Source organism: Mobula birostris, chromosome 5, assembly GCF_030028105.1.
Source record: "Mobula birostris isolate sMobBir1 chromosome 5, sMobBir1.hap1, whole genome shotgun sequence".
NCBI classification, from domain to species: domain Eukaryota; kingdom Metazoa; phylum Chordata; class Chondrichthyes; order Myliobatiformes; family Myliobatidae; genus Mobula; species Mobula birostris.
The window spans coordinates 75,773,446-75,785,607 of NC_092374.1; the positions used below are offsets into that span (position 1 = coordinate 75,773,446).

General features: G+C 41.9%; 1 protein-coding gene across 1 annotated transcript in view; it reads right to left on the bottom strand.

Moving 5' to 3' along the window:
* The window catches only part of LOC140197774 (ADAMTS-like protein 1), a 568,572-nt gene that overhangs the window by 444,051 nt on the left and 112,359 nt on the right, over positions 1–12,162 (bottom strand). Inside the window, exon 2 of the mRNA XM_072258217.1 lies at positions 1,430–1,549. Within this exon, the coding sequence (XP_072114318.1) occupies positions 1,430–1,549 (120 nt within the window). The remainder of the gene's footprint in view (positions 1–1,429; positions 1,550–12,162) is intronic.

Sequence of the window (12,162 nt, forward strand, 5' to 3'; positions counted from 1 at the left end):
TATTTTAATGTCACATTTTCTGCATATATCTAACTTGGTTTACAGATTAGACAAAATCACTAAACAACGTATTACCTACACCCTTGGAGGTCGTCCGGGGGAGGGGGGGGCAGTGATATGGGGTTGCGGAGGCAGGGGTAGTACCTCCCTGAAATAAGTTTTTGCAAGGTGGGATGTCTGAATACAGATTTAGTACAGGAAAATGCAGCACAAAGTCTGCATTCCGAGAGTGTGGTACCACATCCTCCAGTGTTGAAATACTGATTCAAAACAACACCATAACTTTGTCAAGACATTTACAAATATTTCACTAGTTTTGCAATTCTCCTGCTGGAATTTCATGGTTGATGGGAGACAGAATGCCTGGAATATTACCAAATATTATATCAGATAGATTTGGGCCCTGCAGACCTCAACTCATTGGGAGTGGAAGTAAACTTGGGCAGTAACACAAACTGATAGTAGCTAATTGGCACTTAGAACATATTCTGCTAAACTTTATTTCCCCACGGTCAAATGACTTCTGATTGCTTCATTAATCATCTCACCTCAGACATGCGCTACATGTGTCCTGTCGCCAATGTTCGGGGAATTTAGGGTGGATAGTTAATGCTGGCCTTTCCACTAAAGGAAAATGGTCATCTAATGTATATTCAGACAAATTAACGTGCTCAAAGGATAAGAAAATGATAAACTCACCCAAAATGTTGATTTCTTACCAGTACTATAGGATTTTGAGGAAGGTCAATCCAAGTTTAATTGGGGAGAAAGTTTATAATTGTTGTGCTTTGAGCTAAATTTTAAGTTGTTACTTGAAACAACACAATTAAAACATAATAATTATGCTATTTCTCAGTAAGGCGAGGGCCCCAGTCAGTTCCACCAGTCTCATTGGTCCACACAATGCTACAGAAGTAAAATTTTCAGTTCCATGAGGATGAAGTAACCTCTGCCTATTAAAAAATGGAATCAAACACCAAATAAAAATACATACTTTCTTGTGATGGAAAGGAATGTTTGTTGAGCTGATAAGATTTATGGAACTGCATTCCAAAAGCAGAACTATGCTGGGAGAATAGCTTTCTGTGGGCAGCCAAGTAGCTTAACCTTTTCAGCAATCATTTCTCATGTGGATTTAGACCTAAGGTAGCCAAACATTCAAATATTGCCGGTTTGTGTGAATCTGTTTGATTCTCACTTTGAGCTGAACAATACAGAAGGATTTCTATTTGGACAGAAAACGGCAAGAGAAGTGATTGGTACCTGCCAGTTGATTTGGAGAAGCAGAAAGGAAATATTTCATCCTTTCAACAGGGATAATGAACACTAATAAAGAGCAAACAAAAAGGTCACATGTTCATATCTCTGATGGGTTGCTACAATGTTTGTATAATTACACGCACCACAAACTATTTGCTCAGTTACTAACCTGATCTTCAGGCTTGTGGCTCAGGGTTTGGTCTCCCACTGATTCTTCAGGATAACTTTCCCTACGGATCAGTGTGAACTCAGGAAGAAATTCTGCTCCTTGTACATAAACTGCACTCATCTGTAATCAGAAGTTTTAATGAAGGATTAATGCTTTATTTTGGTAATCATCAACATTTCTCCCAGCTTTGAACACAAAATTATTAGTAACCTCCCTTCTGTGTTATGTCAAATTTGCGAATCACACAGCAACACATATTCTTCAAAAGCTATTTTTTCCCTTAAAAACATAGGTGAATTTCCAATGGCCTTTTTTCATTGTGCATCCAAAGAAGGATTCTTGAAACTGTGTGTGGAAAGTCCAACTCTAGGAGAGAACATACTGAGCCTAATTTTGGGAAAGGAGCCGGTCCAGGTGACAGACATGATAACAAGTAAACCTTCTGGGAATAGTGACCACAACTCATTATCACTTTAGGATAGTTATGAGGAAGGGTAAAATTGGATCTTGCGGCAAGATACTTTAAGGCAAATTACGACAGGGTATGATAGAACTAAGGGGTTTTGGTTGGGGGCAGCTGATATGTCTGACAGTTGGGTGTAGTTTAAAGAACAGCCAAGCAAAATTGAGGATCGGTATATTCTGGTAAGAAGAAATACGAATGGTAAGGTAAGGAACCCTGGGATGACCCAAGGGGTCCTAAATTTAGTTACAAAGCATACATATGGTTTAGAAAGCTAAAATCAGACAGGACCCTTGTGGAATAGAAAGCAGGAAAGTGCTCAGGCAGGTGATTAGGAAAGCTAAAAGTGGTAATGAAGTGCCGTTGGCGAGCAGGGTCAAGGATAATCCCAAGGGATTGTATACTTATGTTAAGAACATCAGGAAAACCAAGGAGAGGATAGGCCCACTTAAGGAAAAAGGAAGGCTTGGAGTCACAATGAGTTGTTGAGGTACTTTTATTGGCATTTACCAAAGAGAAGAAATTGGAGGTTAGTGAAAACAAACAGGGGAATTCAAATGAAACCATAGAAACTATAGAAACTACAGCACAGAAACAGGCCTTTTGGCCCTTCTTGGCTCTGCCGAACCATTTTCTGCCTAGTCCCACTGACCTGCACATGGACCATATCCCTCCATAATAGAAACCATAGAAACTACAGCACAGAAACAGGCCTTTTGGCCCTTCTTGGCTGTGCCAAACCATTTGTGCTGGGACATTTGGAAATTAAGGAGGAGGTAGTGCAGGGTCTTCTGAAAAGCATTAAAGTGGATAAGTCCCCAGGACCTGATGGCATATATCTCAGAATATTGAAAGAAACAAGTGAGGAGATTTCTGGTGCTTTGACAAAGATCTTTGCGTTCTCACTAGCTATAGGTGTGGGCCTGGAGAACTGGAAATGAGGGAATATTGTGCCTTTGTTCAATAAGGGAAATAGGGATTATCCAGTGAGCTTCAATCAGTGGTAGGGAAGTTGTGTGAGCAGATACTGAGGGACAGGATTTAAGCATATTTGGAAAGACATGGCCTGCTTAGTGTACAGGACAAGTCATCCCTCACAAACTTGATTGAGGTTTTTTTGAGGATGTGACAAAGATGCCTGATGAGGATAAGACAGTGGATGGTATCTTCTGAGCTTTAGTAAGCGATTTGATAAGGTCCATCATAGTAGTTTGCTTCAGGTTATAAAAAGCCATAGAACCAGAGTGAATTGCAAGTTTGGATTCTGAACCGGATTGCCATAAAAGTCAGAGAGTAGTGGTGTAAGGCTGTTATTCTGACTGCAGGTCCACGACCAGCAGAGGTCCACAAGGATCAGAGCTGTGACCTCTGTTGTTTGTGATATTTATCAATTACTTGGATGAAAATGTAGATGAGTGGATTAGCAACTTTGCAGAGGACATCAAGATGAAAGGAGTTGTAGATCAAAGGGGCAGTGGGGCATAGATCAGTTATAGATATGAACAGAGTAGTGGCAAATGGAGATTAATCCAGCCAGGTATGAGCTATTACACTTTGAGAGGACAGATGAAAGGAGAAAGTGTACAGTTAAAAATAGGCCCCTAAAGAGCATTGAGCCACAGAGGGATTTGGGGTCCAGATCCATAGTTCGCAGAAAGTGGATATGCAAGTGGTAAAGCATGCCTTCGTTGATAAGGATGTTAAGAGTAAGGAAGTCACGCTACAGGTATATAAAACTTCAGTCAGATCATGTTTGGAATATTGTGTGAAGTTTTGGGCATCCTGTTATAAAAAGGATGTAGAGGGGGTGAAGAAGATGTGTATCAAGATGCTGTCTGGATTAGAGGGTATGAGCTATAAGGAAAGTTTGGACAAACTCTTCCTAGAGAGTTGGAAGCCAAGGGAGACGTGACAGAGGGTTTGTTTTAATTATGAGAGTCATAGACAGGGTAGCTGTTATTAAGGCCCCACTAAGACAAGGTTTACCACTTTGGCTCTCCAACCATCACTCAATAGAGTTTCTACACTAACTACTTAAAATCTGTGTGATGAGGACATTAATCTAGATATTGTGAAAATCACAATGGCAAACACAGAGCGGTGTCCCATAGGGATTCATAAAGTCTGTGTTCAAAGGACAAATGTAAGGAATATCTTTTATAAACATAATAAGAGATAAGTTCAAAAGCATGTGCTAAAAGATGGAGGGGGGGCTGAATGAATGGATAAACAGGTAATAGCAGAGCACTCTACTTATGGCAGCTGCAGATATGAATGCCAAAGGAAGCATGGGAGAACAGCAGATTCACAGAAGGTGAAGAATTCAAGAGAGGTGAATGAGGGGCAACCCTCGAGTGATTGAGGTCCATTAAACCTGCAGCTTTACTCCACTTCCAAGTCGCTGCAGAGACAACAGACTATGTGATCTGATTTGCACAAAAGTCTCGTCTGCTTTCTCAAGTGCATGTAAAAAATATCATGCCGCTCATTCAGAGAGGATTAGGGGCTAAAACACAACTCCTCAAGCTGTGTAGAACTTCCTTAAATCCGCACAGGACTTTTGTTTCAATTCTCAATTCTAATTGCAACTAGGACGGGATGACCCTTTTGTCATTATCACTGAAACAGAATATCTGCTCAGTGATGTATATGGGAACATGTTGTGTATATACTGCGAGGACAACAATGCAAAAACACAACTACCCTGATAAGGCATTGCTGTGGCAAGACCAGAGACATTTAATCTGATCTGTTTGCTGTAGAATGTTTAGTTCTCATCCGGTGTCATACAACTCCATTTACACATCTGAATTCTGATAAGATCATTCTCACAACTTGATATGTTGACATAACAGTGTGGGATAGTGAAGGGGAAAGGAATTGAGAGGGAGATGAAAGTGAGGGAGGGAGGTGGTGATGGGGAGAGGAATTGAGAGAAGAGGGGGTGTTGAGGGAAGGGGCACCTGGAGTAAGGATCGTGAAAGGCAGTGGTGGTGGGGTGAAAAGTAGAATGGTGTGTCTACATGAGGGTATATAGTCAGAGTGAATCTCTTGTGTTTTCCGTCTGCATATGTCTGTGCATGCTGCCTCTGTGTGTGGCCAGAGTGTGTGCCAGCTCGTACTGCACCAGTATGTGGTCAGACAATGTTTGTGTGTTGTGAGTCTGCATCTGATCAGAATGTGTCTGCAGCAGTCTGCATTTGGTCAACGTGCATATCATGTGACCACAGTATGTCTGCGTATGGTCAGTCTGCACGTGCTCAGTCTGAACATGCTCAGACTACATGTGTTCATTCTGCGTGTGGTCAAATTGCCCTGTGCGTGGCTGTACATGGTCAGTCTGTGTGTGGTCACTCGGCATCTGGTCAGCCCGCGTTTGGTCAGTCTGTGTGTAGTTAGTCTATATGTAACCAGATGTATCAGTGTGTGTTCAGTCTATTTGTGGTCAGAATGTCTACTTGTCTGTATGTGCGTCTGTACTAGGTTCTTGGAGTGGAGCTGTCTCCAATCATGTTCATCTTCCTTGTCATCAGCCCAAGGTTTTACTCTGTCCAGCTTGTGTGATGGATGACAAACAACGTTTTCCTTATGTTAAAATAATTAATTCACAGACATCTTCCACTTCAAAACATCATTGTGGAATCATGTCCTGCTCCATGCTGAAAAACTGTCTATGTGAAAATTTTCCAACATGACAATGTGTTAAAAATACTTCATTGGATATGTTTTGGATGAACTAAGCAAGATCATAAGAAAACCAATAGAAATAGAGTCTTTTCGCAGCTAAACTAAAATAAAACTAAATAAACTTCTAAGACTATTCTACTGTGAAAGGTAAAGGGCAGTGTTTGGTCTCATCGACAATGACGACAAGACGCAAGGAGGTAGAATAGCTGGTAGAATGGTGCGAGCTCAACTTGAGTCAACATGGACAAGATAAAGAGATGATTGGGATCTTTAGGAAAGTACATGCTGACCACTCCTCACTGCACATACACGGCTCCTCCATGGAGAGAGTTAGGAACACCAAGTTCATGGGAGTGCACATAACGGACGATCTCACCTTGTCCCTCAACATCATCTCCTTGGTCAAGAAAACACAGCAGCGTCTCCAACACCTGAGGAGATTGAGGTGAGTTAGGCTTCCCACCACCCCTATTTCAACCAATTTTTAGAAGAGCACCATTGAGTATGTCTCGACCAGCTATACCACCATCTGGTACGGGAATTGCAAGGCATCTGACTAGGACTGCTGAGAAGATTATGGGGGTCTCTCTTCCACCTATCAAAGTCATTAGCATTGTCAATGATCCCTCCATCTGTCCAACAATCTCTTTGACCGCCCTACCATCAGTTAGAGAGTACCATAGAATTAGGACAAGAACTGTTAGGATGGGAAACAGCTTCTTCCCCCAGGTCATAAGACTACTAAACTCACTGCCAGCACCAGGTTTCACCAGCTATGAAGCACCAGTAACATTATATTATTTGCTTTTTAACTTGTGTTGCAAATGCACCTTATTATTTGTTCATTTTTGTGGTAGTATTACTTTTAGTGTTATGTGTGTGATTCTTCAATTAAGGGCACTTTTGACAACTTGAAATTCTAAAAAATGAAATTTCTTGAACCTCTGTTTTGTTTATGCTATAACCTTTATGTTAGGCTCTGGAATGAAGACCAGATCTTGGCATAGATCAACCTTTAAGAGAACTTTTATATTTTAAGGCGTCACACCATCAAAATACTGAAATTAATGTAAAATGAAATGACAAATGAAGATTTAAAAGTTAATCCTTCTAATAAAAGCCATGCCCTTTAATAAACTTGTTTTAACCCATTCAGAATATATTTCTGAGACACATTTTCTTAAAAGTGTCAATATTTGCCTTGGCTAAACAAGGAAACACTTGTTTACTAACTAGACTATTGGAATTTTAACCCTTTTTGACAAAATGGCATTGTGATATATGGACCTATTTCTCTTAGAGCAATGACTCCCTTAACACTGCATATGCATGCATACTGATCTCTTATCCTCGCATGTGTATTGATCTGTTGTCTATGCATGTGCATTGTTCTCTCGCTCTCGCTCTCTCTCTCTCTCTCTCTCTCTTTCTCTTGCTGCAATGCGAATACACCAGTTAAAGCCATCCCTCGTGTGCGTGCTTTTATTTAATTGATATGTAGTTGTTTACAGACACAACAAATTGGCAACGAGTACAAACCTCAACATTAGAGAATATCACCAACTGCACTGACAGTTATGGGATGAAACAGTAAGAGTTAAACAGTATGGAAAAGGCTGTGACAGACGCTAACAAGGGGACGTGAGTAACTGCATTGTACACAGTGAAAGATGCAACTAGCAAAGTTAAAGTGAAGATAACATGGCGATGGTTTTAGTCAGAAAAGTTGATGAATTTGATAGTGTTAATGAAGGCTTGGAGTCATATATCAAGAGGGTTGAACTGTATAGTAACGCAAGCAACATGGATGAGGGAAAGAAGGCCCCCACACTTCTTAGCTTAATGGGTGCTGGAACATACAGTCTTGTATGCAACCTAGTAGCCCTTGAAAAGCCAGCAAACAAGAAGTTTGAGAAAATTGTTGCAATTTTATAAAATCACTTGAGGCCTAAACTGCTGGTAATAGCTGATAGATTTAGATTTTACAAAAGGAATCAGTCAAAGTATGAAAGCATTTCTGAGTACATTGTAGAACTGCGCAAACTTTCCCAATACTGTGCCTTTAGAGATGGACTTTCTGATGCATTAAGGGACAGGCTTGTATGCGGCATACATAGTCAAAGCACTCAAAAGAGGCTACTGTCAGAAAGAGACCTAACCTTAGAATGGGTATTGACCATTGCTATATTGTTAGAGACTGCAGCAAAGAATGCAGCCAAACTATAGAGAAAGTGGTCAGAATGTGAAATGCACAATTTGTCCTTGAATGGTGCAAAAAGCCAAAAATGTCATCAATGTGGCAAAACCTCCCATGATGCAAATGACTGTTGGTTCAATGTAGAAGTTTGCAGAAAGTGTCACAGACAAGAGCACACAGAGAGAGCGTGCAAGGCAGACAAAAAGCACAACCAAAGAGAAAAACCACACCGTGAAAAGTTTCAAAAATAAAACTAAGCTATTGCATAAAGTGACCAAATGTGAAACAGAATCAGACAACACAGAGTCTGAAAAAGGTGAGTTGTCATACCTAGAACTGCATAGTATTACTGAAGCAAATCACAAAATCATATGGATCACAGTAGATGTATATGGTATAAAACCGAAAATGGAGCTGGATACAGGGCCAGCTAAGTTTATAATTTCAGAGGCTGACTACAACAGATTGTTTTCTAAGATACCATTAGAAAAGACCTCAGTGACACTAAAGGCCTACACGGGTAAAAAAAAGTCTCTCCCAAAAGCAAACTGAAGGTGAATGTGACATATGGAGGCCAGACACAGCAGTTAGAGTTTTATGTGTTGAAAAGTGGAAGGCCAGCACTTTTTGGACGTGAATGGCTGAGAAAAATCCAACTAGACTGGCACACAATCAAAGCTCTCAATGTGACATCAACAGGCAAATGCACGTCAAATGATAACACGATCCAGAGACTGTCATAGCTGCTTAATGCTAATGGGATGGTGCTTGAGAAGGGTATTGGTAAACTCAAAGGCATGAAGGCCGGAATTGAACTGGATGAAGCAACAACACCGAGATTCCATAACATGTAACCAGTGCCTTGCGCATTATGTCCTAAAGTGGATGCTGAACTTCAGAGCTTGGGGGCATCTGGAATTCTCTCCAAGGTTGAGTGGAGCGATTGGGCCATGCCCATTGTCCCTGTGATGAGGAAAGGGAAGGCTGGAGCCATTCGCATATGTGGGGATTTCAAAGTGAGAATCAATCCAGTGCTGCATATTGTACAGTATCCCCTGCCACGAATAGAGGACATTTTTGCATGTTTGGCAGGCGGGGAGAGGTTTTCAAAGATTGACTTGCACAAGCCTATGTGTGAATGGAGATTGGGGAGTCAAGCAGGAAGTTTCTCATAATCAACACTCACAAGGGACTGTTCTAGTATAATTGTCTTGTCTTTGGCTTCACATCAGCTCCAGCAATTGGGCAAAGAAAAATTGACCAGGTGCTCCAAGGACACAATGACTGGAAAGAATGATGAAGAGCATCTCCAGAATCTTGGCAAAATGCTTACCAAGCTGAGTGAGTATGGTCTGCATGCAAAGAAAGGAAAATCTTATATGTTGACATGCCATTGACAAGCATAGCTTACATAGGTCACAAGAGAAGATTGAAGCAGTGCTACAGCCATCCAAACCAGTACTGGCCGGACGTCATACCAATGAAGTCAACCATCTCAGAAAAGACTGTTTCCGCTCTGAGGACTATCTTCACAATAAACTGAACTTGAACTTGTTTAGATGGGGATCTGAGGCAACACATTGTTTCACTCAGAGGGAAGTCGGAATCTAGAAGGCATTGCTTATAGGGGTGGTGGAGGCATATGCACTTACAATATTTAGGAACCCTTAAACATCGTGAGAATATAATCCTCCACCATCCCTTCAAGCAATCTGTCAAGGGATACCAGAGTACAGTTCAAGAATTGGAAGCTGCAATTGTAAGGATATTTAAAGGTCTGCATTAGTAGTACAGGCAAAAGGCCTCGGTCTCTGCTTGATAATTCCATGACTACATTTCTATTGCATTGATTCTCTTAATATGTGGCAGCAAACATGAAATAGAGTTAAAGCTTGATCTCGGAAATACCCACACTGATAAATTATGAAGCAGAAAATACTTAATCACATACATGAGAAAATCTGCAGATGCTGGAAATCCAAGCAACGCACACAAAATGCTGGAGGAACTCAGCAGTTTCGGCAGCATCTACAGAAAAGGATACTGTCAATGTTTTGGGCCGAGACCCCTCAACAGGACTGGAGAAAACAAGATGAGGAGTAGATTTTAAAGGTGGAAAGAGTGCAGAGACAAACACAAGGTGATAACTGAAACCAGGAGGGGAAGGGGTGAAGAAAGAGCTGGGAAGTTGATTGGTGAAAGAGATACAGGGTTGGAGAAGTGGAAATCAAATAGGAGAGGACAGAAGGCCATGGAAGAAAGAAAAGGGGGGAGGAGCACCAGAGAGAGGTGATGAATGGGCAAGGAAATAAGGTGAGAGAGGGAAAAGGGGATGGTGTAGTGCAGGACATTACCAGAAGTTCAAGAATTTGCTATTCATGCCATCAGGTTGAAGACCACCCAGACTGAATATAAGGTGTTGTTCCTCCAACCTGAGTGTGGCTTCATCGCAATGGTAAAGGAGGCCATGTATAGACATATCGGAATGAAAATGGGAAGTGGAATTAAAATGGATGGCCACTGAGGGATCCCGCTTTTTCTGGTGGACGGAGAATAGATGCTTGGCAAAGCGGTCTCCCAATCAATGTCGGGTCTCACTGATATACATGTATGGGTTTCTTCTTTGTTATGTTAAATTTAAAATGGCTTCTTTGTTATGTTAATTTTTTAAACTGCTGCGTATGTGGATTAAAATGGCTTCTATGTTATGTTAAATGCTGAGAAAGTCTTTAGCTAGAAATTTGCTTGGGTTAATACAAATAGCAGAGGTACTATCAGCCAATAGGTGTCCATGTTATTCTTTCTTGGGGTGATATGCTGTCTCATATGACAGGGAACCAGAGGCTTTTGGTGGGGAGTTGGAGGAGAGACCATGAGGACGACGGACGTGCGGAAGGCTCAGGTTGATCACTCCGGTAGTCCCGAGCCGCAAGTCGCCAGGGTCAGAGGGGTCCCGAAGGAGTTCCTGAGCTCCAACATGTGCACAAAGAACTTGAACTTTGATAAGCCTGGCGCCTTTTCCGTTCCCTTTTTTGTATTGAACTTATACTAATTTCATAGACTTAGTAATATCTATAAAGTGTAATTGGTAAAATGTACAGTGTGTGCTGGTTGATGATTGATGTTTGAAGCTGATTTCGGTGGCAGTTATACAGCAACCAACACAACCGGGAGACCAGGCAGGCGGCGGACGGGGTTTCCCCTAGATATATATGAGCCAATATAGCCGAGCGTTACATACAGGAGGCAACACCAGGAGCAACGGACACAGTAAATGACCCCAACAGACAAACAGATGAATTGTCACCTCACCTGGAAGGACTGCTTGGGGCCCAGAATGGTAGTGAGGGTGGAGGCGTAGGGCAGCTGTAGAACTTGTTCCACTTGCGAGGATAAATGCCAGGAGGGAGATCAGTGGATCAGTGGGGAGGGATGAATGGAAAAGCGAGTCGTGTAGGGAGCGATCCCAGCGGAAGGCAGAAAGTGGGGGGGGGGGAGAGGGAAAGATGTACTTGGTGGGGTGGTAGGTGAGGACGAGAAGAACACTATCCCTGATAGGGTGGCGGGAGGATTTGGTGAGGGTAGACGTGCATGAAATGAAAGAGATGTGGTTGAGGGCAGCATTGATGCTGGAGGAAGGGAAGCCCCTTTCTTTAAAAAAGGAGGACATCTCCTTCATTCTGGAATGAAAAGGCTTTGACAGGTTTTGTTGGTTTCTTTTAGGATTTTTTCGATTAAGTTGATCTGGACTTTGTAGCCTTAAGATTCAAATTTACAGAGAACCAGGGTAACATGAGATATAGAAATAATTATGGAATTATTATAACTGTTGTTGGCAGAAGAATCTCAAATGGTGATGAGGAGCCATAAAGGAGTGAGTTAGATTAGATTATGAGGACACTCAGTCCTCGTTTATTGTCATTTAGAAATGCATGCATTAAGAAATGATACAATGTTCCTCCAGTATGATATCACAGAAATACAAGACAGACCAAGACTAAAGCTGACAAAAACCACATAATTATAACATATAGTTACAACAGTGCAAAGCAATACCGTAATTTGATAAAGAACAGACGATGGATATGGTAAAAAAAAGTCTCCCCCCGATAGCCCCATCATCTCACGCAGACGGTAGAAGGAAGAAAAACTCTCTCTGCCATGAACCTCCAGTGCCGCAAACTTGCCGATGCAGCACCCTGGAAGCACCCAACCACAGCCGACTCTGAGTCCGTCCAAGAACTTTGAGCCTCCGAGCAGCCCTCCGACACCGAGCACCATCTCTGCCGAGCGCTTTGACCCTGGCTGCGGCCTCCAAACAACAGGCAAAGCCATGGATTCAGGGCCTTCCCCTCCAGAGATTCTGGCTTGCAGAGTAACAGCGGT